We start from the raw sequence: 19,577 nt of genomic DNA, 5'->3' as shown, positions 1-19,577 counted from the left end.
ACTCAACACAGGAAAGGCCCAGCAGAGTGGTGGACTCAAAACCAGGATCTTGATGCTGGAAGGCAACAGCACTAGCCACTACACAAACAGCCCCCAATGGAAGATTTGCTTTATTTCCATTATCCACTAGAGGGCACTGTGACACTGTAAACCACCATCACACGACAGCTGTCTCCCTTTCTGCTCTTGTGTTACCAAAAAGATAATTATATAAATAAACACACGCAGGTTTATTGTTAGTTTGTTGTGCCCGTTTACAGGTAAGAACAGCCAGCACAGACTGTATTATACCATAGCACTCAATCTTTGCGTTTCCGCTTTGTAGGTGGAGACATTTGTAGGACAGCCCTGCTGTTTACGTTTGGGGAAGTTGCTCAATATCGGAAAACACTTTTTTAGGTATGTGAGCAAAACATAACTGTTTGCGATTTTTCTGGGTTAAAGAATCCACTCGATGGAGTATAATTAACGTCTTCAGGTCTAAGATCATGACAACATGACTGTTAGATAAAACCCAATCTCGGGTTTGGTCACAAATTCCCCGCAGAATGGATAATCCAGTAACTTCCGCTACTTATATTCGCAACATCGGTTTTCGTTTACGTCGCAAATTGTCTGATTTTTTGGATCCTCAGGACAGGTGGAAAGAAGTTCTTGTAGATATACAGAAACCGAGCGGGGAGCCGAGGTATTCCCAGCTTCATGTGAGGTAAGATGGGGGCAAACTTTCTGACGTGCTTGCTTTTCATTGAATGAAATCACACTGATTGTTTATTTATTGTTTACTGAATTTGTGCCGCTGTCTTTTAAGGAGATTTGAGGGTCTTGTTGCACAGGGTCGCAGTCCCACAGTGGAGCTGCTCAATGACTGGGGGACCACCAACAGCACAGTGGGTGAACTTGTGGACATTTTGAAGAGTCACGAGTTACTGGCTGCTGCCAGTGTTCTGCTACCTGGTATGACTTTTAAAAGCCATTAAATAATAACCACACGCAACAGGTAGAATAAACCTTTGAATCTTAACTTAGCCCCAATCTTTTTCCCAGTATCCCCCTTTTAAAAAAAAATTCATGTAAGAAAATAAGATGTTAGCCACGAGTTATGAAATTGCAATAAGAGATATAGCAAAAAAACTTCTGAACTTTTTGGGTAGAGGATGAGTAAACATCTGTTATGTTATATTAAAGGTGTGATGCCTGGAGCATGAGGGGAAACAGTCAAACCGCACTGATACAGGATGTAAAACCCAGTCATTTATTCTGATCATTTTTTGTTTTTGTCCTCATTCATTTGAAGAGTCCAGTCCATTGGAGACACAGCTGACTCCTTTAAAAACCCGAAGCACTGCTTCAACCAGACTGCTGGAAGAGAGAGATGCGCTGCAGCAGCCTGTCACCACTGTGCTGCAGCTTCGAATGCCACAGGAGAACACCGAACCAATACACACAGGTCTTTCACTTTTTGATTATGTATTAATTTTATGTTCATATCTTGATTGAACACATGACATTGAACGTATGACATTTATTAACACAGTCATTTATGAGTCATATTCATGTGATGTTTTAAGTATATAATGTTCATCTTTCATTATCTGCTGAAAAGCCTGGTTTCAGTGAATTAAAATGTCATATCTTTCTCAGCACCATGTAAATCTGCCACTGCAGTACTAAAGTAGTGCAATAAATCTACTTGATTACATTAGAGCACTGTAAACAAAGCTGCTCTATAGTGGTGTAGTGTAGTCAACAAAGATGATATTTTGATTTCAATAAGTGATGCTGCTTCTTTGTAAAGATGTGATTTTACTTCATCGACAGCAGGTGGCAGCGTCGGGCTCTTGATCAGAGAAGTTAATGAGGCAGTTTACTGTGTCTCCCTCTTTAGGCTTCTCCAGTTTCTATTATAGTGACCTGATGAGGATCACAGGCAACTTTGATGACCGGTCCACGTCAGCTGGTGGCAGTCGAATTGGAGAGGGAGGCTTTGGGACGGTATACAAAGGTCTCCTGAATGACAAACCAGTTGCAGTGAAAAAACTCAATCCAGTAAGTGAAAATAGTTTTAACAGAACCACATGCCTCTGTGTACTGTTGTTAATTGCATCTGAGATATTGTATTATTTAGGTGGACGACATGCCACTGGACAAGTTGCAAGATCAGTTCAACCAAGAGATCCAGACTCTGAAAGTGTAAGTTTCCCTCAGGAAGAAGGTGAAGAAGCATATTTAACATGCATGTATTTACAAATGCAGGTGTGGTTTAATAACAGCATTTGTTCCACAGGTTGAAACACGAGAACTTGGTTGACATGGTTGGATTTTCCTGTGACGAACAGCACCTATGTTTAGTGTACGCTTTCATGGCCAATGGATCTTTATTAGACCGACTGGCTTGCTTTGTAAGCATTATTTACTCTTCTACACAAACAGTCTGCTTTTCAGTCCCAGTGCTTTCAGAAAGGGATTTAATTACATACTTTTTTTTTGTTCATTTAGGAAGGAAGTCCTCCACTTTCCTGGCACCACAGGTGCTTGATAGCAGAAGGAACAGCCAAAGGTTTGGAGTATCTGCACTCCAACCATCACGTCCACAGAGATGTTAAAAGGTTCATAGTGCGAAAGCTTTCATTGTTATTGGTTTAGAGATATCCCACAAAGAAGAGAGAAAATGTCCCGTTTTTGATGTCCCGTACCTTTATAGAACACTATGCAAATTACATCACATTACTGTTTTAGACAAAGAACCAAAAAAAGACTTTGGGGATGTAGAAAAAGCTTTCCCATATGGTTCTCTGCAGATCATTTGACAAGGTTCTCTTTAGAGCTAAATAAAAAGTCGAAAAAGGTTTCATTTACACTTTTATTCACTTCCCTGTTCAGAGGCACATGAAAAAACTGATGCCACACCTAGATTTATTTATTTTTTTAAATCTGATGACACAACTAGTAGCTAGTGGTTTAACTTAACATGAAGATCATGAACAGGTTTATTAGTAATGCAACAGTACAGTTTAGGCACGAAAGGTACAGTTTGGTAATTTAGTGAGTTTTATAGAGGCTCATAAGCAAAATCATGCAAGCGGTATTAATGTTTTAATTTAACTCTTGGCAAGGAAACCAGTAAAATCACATTTCCCTAAATGTAGAAATATACATGACACATGACTGGATGTTTTGTTGCTCACTCTGGCTCGTATTTCTTCCCTGTTAGTGCGAACATCCTGTTAGATGAACACTTTGTGGCCAAAATCTCAGACTTTGGTCTGACGAGAGCATCGGCCAAGCGAACATCGACGACCATGATGACTGAGAGGATCGTGGGTACCCGTGCATACATGGCACCGGAGGCGCTAAGAGGAGAGATCACACCAAAATCCGATGTCTTCAGTTTTGGAGTGGTAGACTTTCTTCAGGCACACACACACACACTGATACACACAGATAGCGCTGGAGAAACTGCAGCTGTAATGTAAAATGTAGAGCAGTACTCAGCACTTTCCTTGACTCCAAGGTTCTCCCAAACTACTGACACATATATAACTGCAGGACACAAACGTTGCAGTATACTTTTTTCCCTATTTGTGAAAAAAGAGCTCTATATTGTTTATCATCTGTCATTATCCCAAATCTGCTGTGGGACACAGCTATACGTATTAGTAGCTATAATTGTCAAACATATTAACCATTAGGTGATTTCTGGGATCAGTACTTTAGTAGAATCTCTGACCTTGCCACGAAGCATATGCATTCCTACATGCTGTGGGAATACTGCAGTGTTGGCGATGTTACCCGCCACATGTAAGTTTTCCTGTTGCCCAGAGCCGTGCGATTAACCCCGTCTCTCTGCCATTTACAGGTGTTGTTAGAAATATTGTCTGGACTCCCGCCAGTTGATGAAAACCGGGAGCCACAGTTCTTGGTAAGTTACACAAAAGAGGACTTTCATTGTGTTATCTGCCAAGCTACAATTTGTGCTTACAGCTTATTAAAAGCTTTGCATTTAATAAGTCAGGGAACATTATCGGTTAACAGTCAATATGTTAAGAATTTAAACAAAAAAGTTCAAACCGTCCACCTTTAAAAGTTTCATCTGTGCTCATCATGTGCTGATACTGCATTTGATGTTTAATATACAAGTCAGCATCTATGGAACATGCTTAGAGAAGATGATTGTTACATTACTCTGTGTCTGTGTGTGTGTGTGTGTGTGTGTGTGTGTGTGTGTGTGTGTGTGTGTGTGTGTGTGTGTGTGTGTGTGTGTGTGTGTGTGTGTGTGTGTGTGTGTACGTGTTCCCTACTTCACTTCCTAGATGGAGATGAGGTATGACATAGATGATGAAGATGAGGAGCTGACTCTGGAGGATTTTGTGGACAAAAAAATGAAAGACTGGGAGCTGAGCCAGGTGGAGAGTATTTACTCCTTGGCATGCAACTGCCTCCATGAGAGGAAAAACAGACGGCCTGTCATCAGACAGGTACAGGAAAGATCCCAGCAGATTTAATGTATAGGTCAAGCTACTGTGTTGGCATCTGCACAGCTTTTCACCTTGAGCTATTTGCCCGTGTTATGTGCCTCAGCTGGACCAGGCTGAATGAAGAAATCCCATAAAGGGATTTTTATTTTTTTGTTTTAGTTTTTGAAAAGAAAAGAGGATCATTAACAACTGAGTCGGGTCATTGTTTGGTTTTTTTTTATGGCATTTATTAGCAAAAATACATTCACCAGACACTTCATTAAATACACCTGTTTAACTGCTTATTAACACTAATATCTAAACAGCCAATCACATGGCAGCAACTGACTGCCATGTAGGCATGGTTGTGGTCATTTAAGCACCTCGAGGTGACTTTTGTTGCAATTTGGTGCTGTGTAAATAGCACATAACCATATCCAGTGAGCGGCAGTTTTGAGGGTGAAAATGCCAGAGATCAAAGGAAAATGGGCAGATGTTTCAAGCTGGTAGGAAGGCAACAGTACTCGTTATCTTAACAAGGTATGCAGCAGAGCATCTCTGAATGCACAGCATGTTGAACCTTAAAGCAGATGGGATGAGCAGCAGAAATCCGAGGCCACAGTTCACTCAGACAACCGAACATTGGAAAAACATTGCCCAGGCCAATAAGTCTTGATTTCTGCTATGACATTTAGATGATAGGATCAGAATTTGGCAAAAACAGCATGAAAGTCCAGCAATGTACCAAAACCTCAGGCTGCTGGTGGTGTCATGGTGTGGGGGACATTGTCTTATCACACTTTGGACCCCTTAATACAAACTGAGCATTGCTTAACCACCACAGCCCACCTGAGTGTTGTTGTTGACCATGACCACAGTAAACCGACGTTTTTATGACTGCTTCCAGCAAGGTAACACACCATGTCACAAAGCTCAGATCGTCTCAAACTGGTTTCCTGAACATGACGAGTTCACTGTAATTGAATGGCCTCCACAGTCACCAGATCTTAGCCTTAATAGAGCATCTTTGGGACGTGATCGAAAGGGAGATTTGCATCATGAATGCATGATGCAAATGTCCCTTTCCACCACATCCTGACAAATCTGTGTGACGCTATATTAACCAAAATCTCTGAGGAATGTTTCCAACACTGTGTTCAATCTGTGCTACAATGAATCAAAGCAGTTCTAAAGGCAAAAGGGGGCCCAACTTAATACCAGCAAGGTGTACCTAATAAAGTGTATGGGGAGTTTATGTAATAACAAACATATTATTTAGGGGATTTAGGGAGCAAATGCAAGCAGTAAGAGAATAGAGACTGCACTCTTGTCTTGCTGAACTAAAGGAAAATGTCATATTGTTGCTACGATATATATTTGCTAACTTCATGATGTAGTCATGATTGTTGTGTGTCTGAACAGGTTTACGCAGAGATTCACGGAGTCGTCAAAAACATTGCACTGGATCTTGATAGAAAGGCGTGAAGCAAAGCATCGTGGGAATTGTGAGCCTGCTTCAAATCACACTGCAGACTGACAGGAGAATTACTGCACTGCAAAGCTTACCTTTTTTTTTTTTTTTTAAAAAGGCATGTAGCTTACATGTGTAATTGCTGTAAAAATACTGCTGAATACATTTCTGTGAGGCCTTTAAACAAATCTAATGGCCGAACTCTTTCAGAATGCTGACTGCGGTTGTTCTTGCCAGTGTTAAATGTATTTATTACGAACAATTAAAGAAATAAAGTGAAAGAAAACGTGATTTAAATATTTTATTTTTCTTCTTTAAAAGAATTATAAGAAAACATAAGACCAAACATGATTTTTCTATAATGACACTGTATGAACATAAAGGGATATTCCCTTCAAACATGAGGTGAGCGAAGTAGTTTGCCTAATATTAATCAGTACATCAGTGGATGTGGCAACATTTTGATCAAGGTAATTATATTATTCCCTTTCCCATCCAGTAGCGTGGCATTCCCTGTCATTATGGGAACCAGAAAAGCTGGAAAAGCTTCCTTCCTTGTGAAATCTGAAATGTGTGGATGTAATATTTCTGGAAGCCCCAGTTCTTTCACTGTGATCCTTACCGACGTGGACATCTACCTCAACAGACCAGACTGTTTCTTAATCAAAGAGCATCACACAGCTACAATATGTACATTTACAGCACTTGCATAGAAAAATAAGTATCTCAGCAGATGATTTTTTTTTTTCATGTAAACCACAGTTATATCAAAAAAGAAGTCAATTTTTTTCCCCCAATATAAAATGGACCATTAAAATGAATCGTCAGACAAGTTTGAGAATTATTTTTTTTCTGCTTTGGAGCACCTCATTGTGCAAACAGTAGGAGACAAATAATCAACACATTAGACACAGAAACATTAATTGACACGAGGAATGGAAGTTAGGAATTTGAGCACGTGAACACAAAATGGGGTCTTTTCATCATATTGGCGCAAGTTCACATTAATTACACTAACATTTTTGAAGTCTCAGAGCTGGCAACGATGTGAAAATTAAAAAAAACAACCTCATCTTTGACTTGGTTTGGGCCTCTCTGAATTATAGTAAAAGGATTTTTATGAATGTACTAACCTACATGAATGTACTTCCATTTGGCAAGCTACAAATGGAAATTCTGAAGTGTGTCATTGCTCAGTTGTCCTTGGCGTGCATAGCTGGGTCTGTGGGTGAACTCTGTGGGAATTTGAGGTTTTTGTCTTATTATTTTAAACAAGCGTGTCAAAAATGATTAACCCCCCCTCCCTCCTGCCTTCCCCTCCCCAAAGCAGGAATGTTCCTCTGTGGACCGTGCTCGGGGTAGAGGTGGTGGTCGGGCGGTGAGGTCTGTTTAATCTTCCTCCTCTCTCTCCCCCGGTGGTCGGGTGATGCGGCGGCCGCCCTTCTTACCAGCGGGGCCTTTGGGCTTGGCAAAGCGCTGCTTGTGTGCGTGCTGCTTGGGATGCACCTCCTCGTACAAGAAATCACTTGTCAGTTCTTCTCCGTTTTCTATTTCCAACTGGGAAACAGAAATATTTAAAAAGTGCATTAAAAAGATGAGCTGGACCACTGGTGCATTGTGTGACAGATTAAAGGAAAAACATTAACCCCTCTTGCCCAACATTGAGCATGCTGTTTGAGGCCCATTAGAAAGGGTCACTACAAATGAGTTCTAAGATGACAACATGGCTTTTATTTGCATGACAGATGTTTAATCTGAACAGACAGTAAATTCTGGAAGTGTTCCTGAGCCTGTGCAGTGTTTTCCATGACATGTGTGCTGTTTTAAATACAGCACATGTGCTCGAATCGATCCAAATATCGATAGTATCAATGCCAACGCTGGTATTGGTGTCAGATCAATATTAGTGCCATATTATTAATGCTTTGTCTCCATCCTTTCCTCTCAGTTCAGTATGTAGCCCACTAAATTGTGTTAAAAATTTTTTTGAGAAAAAGTCAATTTAAATGGAAAAAAAAAAACTATGAAAAATGTCTGAACTTTTTTGTTGACTGTCACGTTCAGAATTTGAAAATTGATGCCGATTCATCTCATAAATCATGACACACTTCTCAGTCTTGTTTAAGGAATACATGTAGAATAAGGTTTACATTTGTAATCAGTCATATCAGCCACCAAAACCATTTCAAACTCTGTATGGAAGACAGTACACAAATACTTTCATCATCAGGAAATCTCTTATGTAAAATAAATTAGATTTATTTTACATAAGAGATTTGATTATTATAGTATATCACATCACAGTGTCTTACTTTTTTCTCAATCTCAATCTGGAGATTGTTTTCCACCATGTCGACCAAGGGATTTTTGCAGCTGGAATACAGCATCCTCTCTTTGATGCTACACTTGTACCCTGGCATAGAATAAATGAAGACTACAAAGAAAGAAGGAAAGGACAGTGAGATGGGAATCACATGAAGCACCATTCCGAGCAGAACAACACAGAAACCTGTACAAAATACAGTGTTTGTTTGTTTTTTCCTGCTGTTCATAATAACCCGTGGGAAATCATTTACCTGTGGACTCTAAGTAGTCGCCCTCATGGGAATGTTTGTAGAGGAAGAAGTGGTAACGTGGAGTATCTTTAGGGATTCTCATTGGGAGATCTTTCAGCTCCGTTGGCTCAGTGCCGCACAACCGAATGAGCTCCTGTTCAGCATCTAATTTCTTTTTTGACAAAAGAAGCAAAAAGTTACCCTTTAAGTAAGCAGAGTGCTCCTGTAACCACAAGCTCCCTGCTTTGGTTACCAGACAATGTGAAAAATCTAGGTGGTGCCAGTAAATACCAAACACCTCCCTTTACTCTACATGCTAATGTGATCCTCAGCAGCCAGGAGTAAAACTAGTAAGGATGAATTGAACAATAAAGGGGGGAAAGAAATGCAATTCAACTAAGCTTTCAGACTCACGAAAAGGAAATCTGATGCACAACCACAACAGTGCCACAATTATTCCTTTGTACTGGACTCATCTGATCTTGTGACACAAACCGTCAGAATTTCAATGAGCAGAATTTAAACAAAGGCTTTTTGGACAAACTGAGTAACTCATTGTCCCAAACTAGAAAGTTCTCCTCACCAAAACAATCTGCTTACCAAATATAAGGTAAAAACTCCAACTACACATTCAAATTATTGACCTTGAATACGTCACTGCTGAGCTAATTACTGTCATTTAGACCAGGATACAGCCTTGCAGACACCTATGTAGAAAGCTGCAGACACCAGGAGTATGTGGCTGGTCTTACAATACTCTGTAATCCCAGTTCATGTAAAACTGCCCAGATGTAGTGCCGATACTTGGCCATGTAGAGGCTAATAACCGCAGCTAATAACTCGCCAGTTGTACGTAGTTGAGTTTCTTGTCCCTGAAACGTTCAAGTGCTGCGACGGCATCTTTATGAATAGGGAAAGCCACTCCCTGCAGAGTCTGCTGCTTGGTGTCCACACTGATGTCAGTCTGCACCTAAACACACCACAAACAAAGACACAGAAACAAGACACACTTTGAGTTCTACAGTCCCATTATCGTCATTAAAACACTATAATTGACAAAAACACTGAAACATGATATCAAAGCCTTTAAAGTAGGCTGATCAGAGCATTACTTAGCAAGCATCAAATGTCTTCAAAATCAAAACATAAGCCACAATAATTCAATAAGTGTTATCATGTGAGGGCACACCGTTAAAAAAGAACAGGAAAAAACAATCTTTTTAGGCTTACAAGTGCTTTGCACATCTTCAGAGCTAGACCTGATGATTACAGATGAGGTGCTTGTATCGAAGTGACAAGGCGCCTCCGAGAAATTGCACTGAAAACTGGAAATTCTGGAAGGATTACACTGATGGATTGCATCTATTTTTAGAGGCTTGTTCCCACAAAATGAAATGCCATGCAAACATGATTGAGCCTCCCATGTAGCTATCGCGCATACCAAACAGGATTGCAGGTCTTTTATCCATCTGCTTGGAAAAAAGCGCGCAGTCTCCGAGGCAAAGCAACGATAAATATTTCAAAGGCTTTTTGAGCTAGGCAGTACAGATTAACAGTATATCATCTTCCTTCAACAGCTGGGCAAGTGGGAAGACCAAAAAAACCTCACTTCCCATTTGCTCTGCTGCTTTTAATTGACCGTACTTTTGGAGACAGCCTGCACTCTACTCAGAGCACTTCCATATATGGTAAGAAAGACAGTTCTTGTTCATGTGGCGGAGCTGGGAGAGCAGCAATTAGAAACAGGTTGTTTCTTAATACTGAAGAAATTCTTGGCAAAATTCTAGGAATACTCTCCAGAAGTTTAAAGAGTGAAACTTCAAATGTTCCCATTTTCATTTATCTGTTGGAGTCTATGTGGCACATCCCCGGAGACCTTGATATCAGCACTGTAAACACTGCTGACGACACTAGCAGCCTGCAACAAGTATCACATTACAGCACTTCTTTATCTGATCACAACAAAGGCACAAGCCACTGATGCAGCTCACCTGTACTCTTGTGACCAATCACTGCCAAATACTAAGAGCTACAGAACCCTCTCATTTGCATTTAGCTCCCAACATGTAAATGTTAGATTAGAACAATCAAAGAGCTCTTCTTTTAGTCCCTTTGCTGATTAGGCTAACCAATGTTTACAACTCTAAACAGCACGTTTTGTGGAGCTATGGATATACACACGGCTAATAGCTTTATCTCTTCCCGATGCATTAGAACATCCTGCTGTTCTAATGCATCAGCATCTCTGCACTGCACTGATACTGCCAGGCAAGCATATGCACACTTGCGTTGCTGCTGACCTTGTGCTGTTTGGAAGGCTTCAGCGCCAGCTTTCATTGATACCCTACACTGTACTGGTTTGGATTTACCTACCACACCCAGGATATGCAATGAGCAGGGATACCGCTGAGCTAAAGCAAGCCAGTGCTTTCTCCCTCCAATGTGATAATGACGTAATGCCAAAAGAGAAAAGAGAAGCCTAATCCACACCCACTTTAGAACACTTCAAGCCAGAGAACTTGTCAACAACTGGCCGCATGTGTGCAGCAAGCACTGCACAGAACATCCTTTCCTCCAAGATGATGACAACTCTAAGTGGTGACCAAATGATAAAATCCAAATCACTTGTCTGAGTGTGTGTGTGTTACCTCATTCAGTTTGATCTGCCTCAGTTCCTCTTCTGCAGCAGTAAGAGGCAAGGGAGCAGCTTGAGAGGTCAGATGTTTCTTGTAACCACTGAGGCTCAAATCATCCTGCAGGTAAAGAACAGCCCAATCACACGGCATGCAGAAACACACACTGACTCACTGTTACTGATATAGTAATCACAGTTCCTATCAGGTGCTAAAATTGTCTAACACTGACACTTAACTTGGCACTGTTAAGCTACGGAGTAACAAGCCTTTCACTTGACCAACCTTGCTGGTACCAAAAATCTCATCCTTGATGTGCCCGCCTCCAAACTCCTTCTTCAGTGTTGCTCTGGTAGCAGCATATAACATTTTGTGTCGCACCTGTTATGAATATCAAAACAAAAAAAAAAGTTTTTTTTACTTTTTTAACTTTACACAGGACATAAGGCAATGAGAGCTTTATCTTAAAAAAAAAAAAACATTTTATTGTTGCTTGCCTTAAAAAAAGTGAGAAATATTATAATACATATTACAGCTGGTGCTTCTGTCAAGACATTCTTTCATGTGTTTGCTGGTTTATTGCTGCATTTCCTGTCATTAAAAATAGGGAACTGCTCAAATGCGTAGTTACACTAGTGGTAACCAAAACTTTACAAGATACCTTTAAATATCAAACGTGTGATTTTAGGCTACGTAAATCCAGCTTCAGTTCTAACGAAGTGAAAAAAATGCACATGATAAAAACGAGTGCATGCATGCATCGGAAAACTGTTTTGCAACTTCCAGGCAAGCCTAAACCTGAAGGCTTGTGCTTTAAGCTAGAGGTCAGGAATGCTGAGCTCAGCTACCTCCTTCAGAAAGTGACTCTAAAGTCCACCGTGCTAAAAGTGCAACAAATAAACCTCCACTGCACTTTATCTGGGCACCGGTCGCTTCTCCTCGTAACATTTCCCATTTCACTGCTACAGAAACACACTTGTGTGTTATTTGTTATGGCTATTCTTACTCACAGCAACTCCAGGCTGCAAGTGGTTCATCAAGTTTCAGTGAGACCAAACAACAATGACTTAAATGACACTGTGCGAGACAAGAACGCATAAATTGCAAGCACACACATTTGCATTACAACAAAACACCAATGCATGAAAGGAATATGCCACCTAAAAGCAATGAGGGTAAATTTTAAGTCAAGAAGGAGAGGCTGAGGCTATACACCGTGTTATTTGGAAAAACATAATTTACCCATTTTTAGCTTTCAAGAGGTCTGTTAGGAAATAATGAATGCATATAAAAGAACGGCTGCCTTGATGTGGTAAACCCCACCCGTCTGATACCCATAGCAGAGAAGGACAAATGCCATGCAGAATGGAAAGCTATTCATTAAAGCCGGGATAGTTTGGGGTTTTTTTTTTTCTTACAGCAGAGTGGTCTGGTGACCAGGCCAGGAAGATCCACTCGTAGCCCTGGTTGTTACTGGAGTCTAGCCGGTATAGAACGTAGCAGGGCACGTCATCGTCGAGGAGGGGCAGCACTAAAGAATCGTATTCCTGGTCCCATTTTTTTGATGCTTTCCTGCTGGCACCTAGAGTCAGCTGCTCTGGAGAGCAGATGTGGACAAAAAGAGAGAGAGAAAAAAATCAGCAGTGCAGAGTTTTGTTTTTTTATAAAGAAATGCTAATGTCAGCCTTGGCAGACATTTAGGTAGAAGTAAACAAACTCCAGGACGCTAGAGCGCTGCTTACCATCCTTGATGACGATCTTTAGGGCACGATACTGATCCCCGCTCTTCGCACTGGCAAAGATATCCTTCACATCATTCCCCGCTGAGAAAAAAAAGACATAAGAGGTCAGGGTTTTTTCCCCCTCCTTTAAACAATGCAGGCTCAACAACACCACGCTCATCTTAACATGGCCATCATGAGTCATATGATTATGAGTCTACACCTAAAGGTTTAATGACTCATAATAGCCTGTGAACCATCTGATGTCAGCCATTAGACAAAGGCCACAAAAATGATCTTCTCATTAAGCATTCAGCACCTGCAGACCTTTGTAAAGTTAGCATTTTATCCCGTATTGCACAGGCTTTGAGTCAGCAGGCCATCAAGAAAACTTGTCAGTCCTATTATTTTAGTTTAACCTTTGATCTCAAACCCAGTCACAATAAATACATTTTCTTTTAATAAATTAAAAAAGGGTGATAATTCAGATTCAAACCAACCTCTTAATAGCTGTAACACAAACCCCAAGGGCACCTTAATGGCACAAGTCCAACAAACTATTTAGACATTTTTAAAATCACTTTTGCAGGAAGGCACTAAAGCAAAAATCTTCCATGTAACACAACAACACACAGGAATGCATGCTAGTAAATGAACTGGGTCATATTCCCTGAATTACTAGGATTCACTTTTGTTTTTCACCACCACCAAATTCTGGTGAGCTACAAACAACCACAAAAAGGGTTTAGCTTAGAGGAGCCCCTGTATTAAGCTTTACGTTTAACATATATATATTTAAAAGATAAAACAGGAAAAAAAAACACTATTCGGACACAGCAGTAACAAGTACGTTTGTACTTCTATTTTAAGGTTGCCTGATTTGTAAGTTTAACCTCGGGGGTTGTTTTTATTTTTGCTGCGATGCCATCGTGTATAACAAGTGGTCACGCCCTGCCTAAATCCCTTTTTCTTTTTTTAAATAACAACACGGCTTAGGCAATGCCAGTACCATCCACGGATTATTGCAAACACCGACAGGTACCAGGCCAGCAGTTTGTCAAAATGAAGGCGTCGTCTGTCCATTCAAAATCTACTCAAAATCTAAACACAACCGGATTTATGCTTGATGCTAAAAGGCTGGGGCATTATAGGCTTTTCGAGCACTGCGAGGGGGAAAAAAGTATGAGTAGTCGTGTTTTAGGTCGCTCGTAAACTGATTAGAGACTCAGGATTAGATTTCCTGGTCATAAGTGTCCAAACAGGGCGCGCACACACACATATGCACACATCAGGATAGCTCAAAGCTAGCTAGGAGTGGCTAGCTAACTTGACGCTAGCTTCCCCTTGCAATGAATTGTTGCAGGCGCTTAAAGCTCGCCGGGCAATCAGACACGCAGCAAAACAAAACACGTAAAGGCCGAAAGCTGTAAATCAGAAAGAAAGCATCTACCTTGAATGCCCGTTTGATGTGACATTGTGGCTTTCGTCGGATAAAAGGCTGATGCGGCTGATCAGGCGAAACCAGGGCAGAGAAGCAGGAAGTGGACTACATCGGCGAGACCCGCCCCGAGTCTGTCGTCACTAAAATCACAACAGGAAGGTAATCGTGTTTTATTTTAATATGTGTGCTTTTTCAGTCTTTTCTTTAAACGGAGACGATACTTCAGGTGGGTCACGCTTTATTAGATTGTCGCTGCTTTCTTTTTGTCAAATATGAAAACTGTGTTCTAGCTTTTTTTAAATTTTTACTTTCCTGTGGAAAAATGAACCATACAGTTTGAGGGGCGTGTCCAAGGGTTGCTCGTGCATACCTGTACTGTGAATTAAATGAAATTCACAATGGAAATAATAATGGACTCAACAGACCAAGAAATTCTATAACTTTCTTTCTTTTTTGCTTCTTTTGGTTATGTAGTGCATGCTCGGTATATTCTAGTATATTTAGCAGTACTTTCTGCACAAACTACGTACTTGTTTTTATTGCTGTTCTGTGTGAAGTCTCTTTTTTTTTTCATTCACCTTTCATGTGCAGGTGCATGTGCACTGTATGGTAGCAGTGAGGTGAAGAGGTGGAAGACAGCGTTCTTAGTCTGAACTCTGGTGTTGATTGCCTACCAGCCAGGAAACCAGTGGCTCTTTGCGTGGCTTCCTGCTTTCAGAGGTCACAGTCACACCTTAAAACTTGCAGTGATGATTATTTTCATGATAGAATAAAATACAATACAATAGCCTTTTATCCGTTTTTCTGAAAACAGGCTTTGTTTTGCTTTCTTTTTCATTTTGACAACTTCTGCTTCTTCTTCCTGATAAAGAACTCAATTAATAGAATAGAACGGAACAGAATAGCCTTTTATTGTCATTGTACATGCAAACAAACTTATGGAATTAAGTAATGATTTCAGCTCTATAAATTTCGAAGTAGTATTTTTCAGCTTTGATTTTTTTGTTACTACAAATACAACAGTACAAATCCTTCTACTACATCTCTTCCAGAAGATGAATTTAGAGATTCTTTAAAAACAAAGGAGAAAGTGCAAGTGTTTGAATGTAAAAGTAAAAGCACTAGCAGCAAACCTCTGTAAAATGTGTGTAGCTCTTATTAGTATCATTGCTTTAAATCATTTTTTTGCAATTACTTTGATATATACACTATTGTTGAATCCCAGCACACTATTGGTGAGATGTTTTCATATTCATAATGGAAATAATAATGAAAAATAATAGTGACATTAAGTTAATGTGCTACCTTGCTGCACTTGTCCCTCTTATCTAGTAAAAACAGAGCTTCCTCCCTGACTCTTTTTTTTATGAGAAATATCTTTGGTGGTATAAAAAAGTCAAAATATATCTTGTATTTCACATTTTCACATGTGTTCATATGAGCATGGATGAAACAAGACATTTGCTTACACAGGGAACTAAAAGGCTTTGGGCAAGCACAGTAGCAGTACTCATATGCACACACCATATTAAAATAAGACAGTTACTTAGTCTCTTAGAAAAGTCAAAGTACAAAAGTTTAGAATTGCCAATTAACCTAAAACCAAGCCTTTGGACTGTCAAAGGAAGCCAGAGTATTGTGTAAGAATTCAAACAAGCACAGGGACAACATGCAAGCTTTACACAGACAAGCCAACACAAAGAAACAGACATTCATGGCACCAGGCACCAGCCACTGAAAAGAGTCAAGAGAGTCCTGGGTTTGAATCAACCAGCTGGCTGGCACCCTTCTGTGTGGAAAATTCATGGTCTCCCCGTGCTGCTTGTGTTTTCTCGAGGTACTCCAGCTTTGTCTCTCATACAAAACACATTCATGTTCGGTTGACTGGCGATTTAAATTGACTGTAGGTGTGAATATAAGTGTGAATGGTTGTCTGTGTAAATGTCGTAGCCCTGGTGACCTGACTGGGGGAAAACTCACCTCTCACTCTGACTCTACAATAGACTGGTGGGTTTTCAGCCTATCCCCACCCCCACCCCTGTGGCTTTCTTCATTTCTTGTTTATATGTGTTCTTTGGTGATTACATTTAAGTCTGTTTTTTCAGTGTTTGAAAACAGACTAAAAAATTCTGTACAAGGTAATAGATCTTAAAAGAACCTCACATTGGGACTCTGGACAAGGAAAACTGAAAACACTGTGGGTTTATTCCCATGGCTTGTGTGATGCTAAAAGTCTATCCAGTTTACCACTTTCTGCCCAGCAGCATGATTATTGTGTGAGACCTGTCCCAAATTTGATGACATCAGATTCACAACACAGAAGGCAATCATATCTACAGCTTACAATGCTATTTTTACAGTTTAAGGGTTAGTCCTTAAGTTTCTTATTGCTTGTGTTTCTTAAAGGTGATATTTGGCTATTGAAGAAGCAGCTGTGCTTTCAGTTTCAATTTCTAGAAAGACTGCATGAGATTTGTTGGAATCAGTTTTTCCTCTCTGAAAGCATAGTATTTTCACCAACATGCTGTTTTCTGTGCTAAATATACCTTTGGCTGTAGTGGCAAAGGAGCTCAAATTCCACTGCATTGGAGTCCAAAACAACTTTGGCTTATCCAGATGTGGCTTTGCATACTATTTTTATTTTCATCAAAACTGCACACTGGTAGAGTACATCGCTAATCCTGCGTAACATTTGAAGATTTGCTGCTTCTTTTCACTTATTAAAAACAAAGGATTCTGTAATACATAGAGTGCCTAAAGTTTTATATGTGAATTCATAGACTATACTATGCTCACAAGGGACACATTTCTACACAAGTTTATGTTAAATGAAAAAGCATGAGTACTGGTTCCTGGTCTTGGTATGTAGAGATGCTAGAAACCCACGAAGAAAAGCATCATATATATGCATATTCATGCTAACAGTTCTGGTTTATTTATGGGATATTTTAATGATATTTTATTATTGGGTATTTAAATTAAAGGGATAATAAAATAATAATGAATGCTTTACTCCACTATATGTGTATGGTATCTGCTTTTATAATATAATGAGTTCAAAGAAATAAAGTCAACTTGTTATCTGGTTTAAAGTCAGCTATATTCTTCAAGAAAAGAAAAAAATAAAGCACTGATTGTATTTAATTATGGCTTAAGATCAATATTAATATAAAGATCAATATTCATTCATCTTTCATTTTTTACATTTTATTCAGTTTTTCCACATCTCTGATCTGTCGTACCAGATTTCCGCCTCTCAAAGCAGCAGATCCTATTTGGCATGAAATCCAGCAACATCTGGAAGCCACGGGCTTCCTGCCTCTGGTCTCTTCTTTAAATAAATAAATAAATGAGCCCCATGGCAGCAAAATCATTCCCTTCTCAGCTTTGCGTCAAGTATGACACACAGTCGCACAGGAAGTGATTTGAAACTTTTCCCCCCCTTTTTTTCTTTTTACAAAATAAACTGATTCTAGTGTGGCTGATGAAACCTGTGCTCTGTTACTAGTACATTTACGTGAAACAAAATAATTTACCAATGGTATCAAGTAAATTGTTTACTGAGCTCTGGTCCACTGATTGAGGTGGGCTCATCTTCAACGATTCTTCGATGTGATGTAGATTTCAGAACATATAAACGAGTGTAAGTGTCTGATTTGCCATTATTGTGACTAAACAAATGAATGATCACTGGCAAATTGTACCTCGTTCCAGTGTCCTGGTAGGATAGACTTTTTCCCTGATATGATGAGCTTAGATAATGTGGATAATTTTATCGGATATTCTGGTTGAAGACGAAAGACCGATGACACCCACAACTTCAACATAAACCAGGACGATTACAGTCACTGTGGAAGTTTGTTTCTGGCACTGAAAAAAAAAAAGCTGGGATCTCAAAGTTTTGAATTAATAATTCCAAATTTAGAGGAAATAACTCCAAATCTCGAGTTAGGTATCCCAAAGTTTTGAGTTAATAAGTTAAAGATTTGCGTTATTATCGAGTTATGGGTGGCAGGTTTTTTTTCAGAAGCAGAAAAAATCTTCCTCAGAAAAATCCTCATAGAAATCTGTTAGTTTCTAATGATGTTTAATGGGTTAAGTTCAAATAACTTGAAAAATAAAGGAAAACAACATCTAATCCGTTAATATTAGAGGTTCGTCCTTGACCTGTTGTGATACATATATTTGTATACTTATAGATTCCTCAAGTCTTACTTATGTTATGGATGTCGATCTTATTTTATTTTGAAACACGTGAGCGGAAGTCGTGTATTTGTACTGGCTCAGACTTTGGCGCTAGTGAATCAACGTGTTGGCTACATTGCGTTGCACTGATGCTGCGCTTGCTGTGTGGATCCAGTCTCCTCCATCCTTGCTACAGCGGCGGTAGAAGCGTCCTACTTACTACCCAGAAACCGCACCTCACGGCGGGGACCCAGTGACGAAGCACCGCCCGCTTAATAGCCGCCCCGCCCGCCGTATGGACGGACAGTCCGGCACAATGACAGAGGATTTGTGGGTGCCTCTGTCGTATACCAACAACAACAGGTCGCATGGATAATCCCACTTCAGCCCTGTCGTATCATCTCCTGTTTAGGATGATTAGAGCGCCGCTGCCGGCTTGATGTGGCCGGAGAGCAGAGCGGGAGCGGGGCTTCTCGTCCTGGACATCGACTGAGAGATAAAACGGCGTGGAGCAGGTGCGTAAAATCGTGTTGACTTTACCCACTGCACATGCACAAATGAGAAAAAGCGACGTGCATGCAGGTAACTTGCACGGATTTTGGCTGTCCCACATCTCACTCGGTGTACCCTACATTCAGTTAAGGAGCCAAAATGGTCAAGCTTGTTGTGATATCTCATAATTATATAAGGTCAGTGATGTGACATTTGGCGTCATTAGAAGGGAGATTGGTGTGATCACGCACTAATGCCCTGAACACGATAGTCCATTCAGAAATTGCCAGAAGTGCCCCAAATAGAGAGGCCATTTGGAGTATTTCCTGCAGCACTTAGACTGCTCTGATCAGTGCAAATCTAATCTTTATGGTTTAGAGGGAGTTCAGGTCCCGAAACATCAGTTGAGCTCTTCATTACTCATCGTGATTATCTAGGGTATAGCCCACCCACCCACCTTCAGATAAACTTATCCCGGCCCAATTTGTTCTTTTTTGGGTGCTAAGTCCCACTTAACTCATGTTTTGGGACTCTCTGGTCGCAAGTTGCTAGCCACAGAATGGGAGCAGGTCCCCGGTCACACTAAAAGTCTGAAAACTAAATCTGCATTTTACCTCATCAG

At 40.2% G+C, this 19,577-nt stretch overlaps 3 protein-coding genes across 4 annotated transcripts in view; 2 read left to right on the top strand and 1 right to left on the bottom strand.

Moving 5' to 3' along the window:
* The first annotated feature begins 376 nt into the window (after positions 1-376).
* Positions 377-6,213, top strand: irak4 (interleukin-1 receptor-associated kinase 4). Of its 2 annotated transcripts, XM_063479323.1 has the most exons (11): positions 377-709; positions 812-957; positions 1,298-1,450; positions 1,889-2,049; positions 2,129-2,193; positions 2,288-2,402; positions 2,500-2,609; positions 3,215-3,401; positions 3,860-3,922; positions 4,314-4,478; positions 5,880-6,213. In XM_063479323.1, exons 1-11 carry the CDS (start codon positions 549-551, stop codon positions 5,940-5,942), a joined length of 1,389 nt encoding a protein of 462 aa, XP_063335393.1. In that variant the 5' UTR covers positions 377-548; the 3' UTR covers positions 5,943-6,213. The 2 variants fall into 2 exon arrangements, with proteins under 2 accessions (XP_063335393.1, XP_063335394.1); XM_063479324.1 differs by lacking the exon at positions 5,880-6,213 and having other exon boundaries at positions 4,314-4,505.
* Positions 6,214-6,216: 3 nt separating this feature from the next.
* Positions 6,217-14,397, bottom strand: twf1a (twinfilin actin-binding protein 1a). Its single transcript, XM_063479325.1, has 9 exons — positions 14,288-14,397; positions 12,859-12,939; positions 12,535-12,713; positions 11,402-11,497; positions 11,132-11,236; positions 9,328-9,453; positions 8,505-8,655; positions 8,241-8,362; positions 6,217-7,485 (listed from the first exon to the last, which is right to left on the bottom strand). Exons 1-9 carry the CDS (start codon positions 14,310-14,312, stop codon positions 7,318-7,320), a joined length of 1,053 nt encoding a protein of 350 aa, XP_063335395.1. The 5' UTR covers positions 14,313-14,397; the 3' UTR covers positions 6,217-7,317.
* Positions 14,398-18,573: 4,176 nt separating this feature from the next.
* Positions 18,574-19,577, top strand: part of tmem117 (transmembrane protein 117) — a 47,877-nt gene continuing 46,873 nt past the window's right edge. The window contains exon 1 of the mRNA XM_063479319.1: positions 18,574-18,978. The gene's annotated coding sequence lies outside the window, so the exon portion shown is untranslated. The remainder of the gene's footprint in view (positions 18,979-19,577) is intronic.

The sequence above is a fragment of the Pelmatolapia mariae genome, linkage group LG7, assembly GCF_036321145.2.
Source record: "Pelmatolapia mariae isolate MD_Pm_ZW linkage group LG7, Pm_UMD_F_2, whole genome shotgun sequence".
Classification (NCBI taxonomy): Eukaryota; Metazoa; Chordata; class Actinopteri; order Cichliformes; family Cichlidae; genus Pelmatolapia; species Pelmatolapia mariae.
The sequence above is the reverse complement of the archived record's forward strand: the minus strand, read 5'-3'. Positions and strand labels throughout refer to the sequence as shown.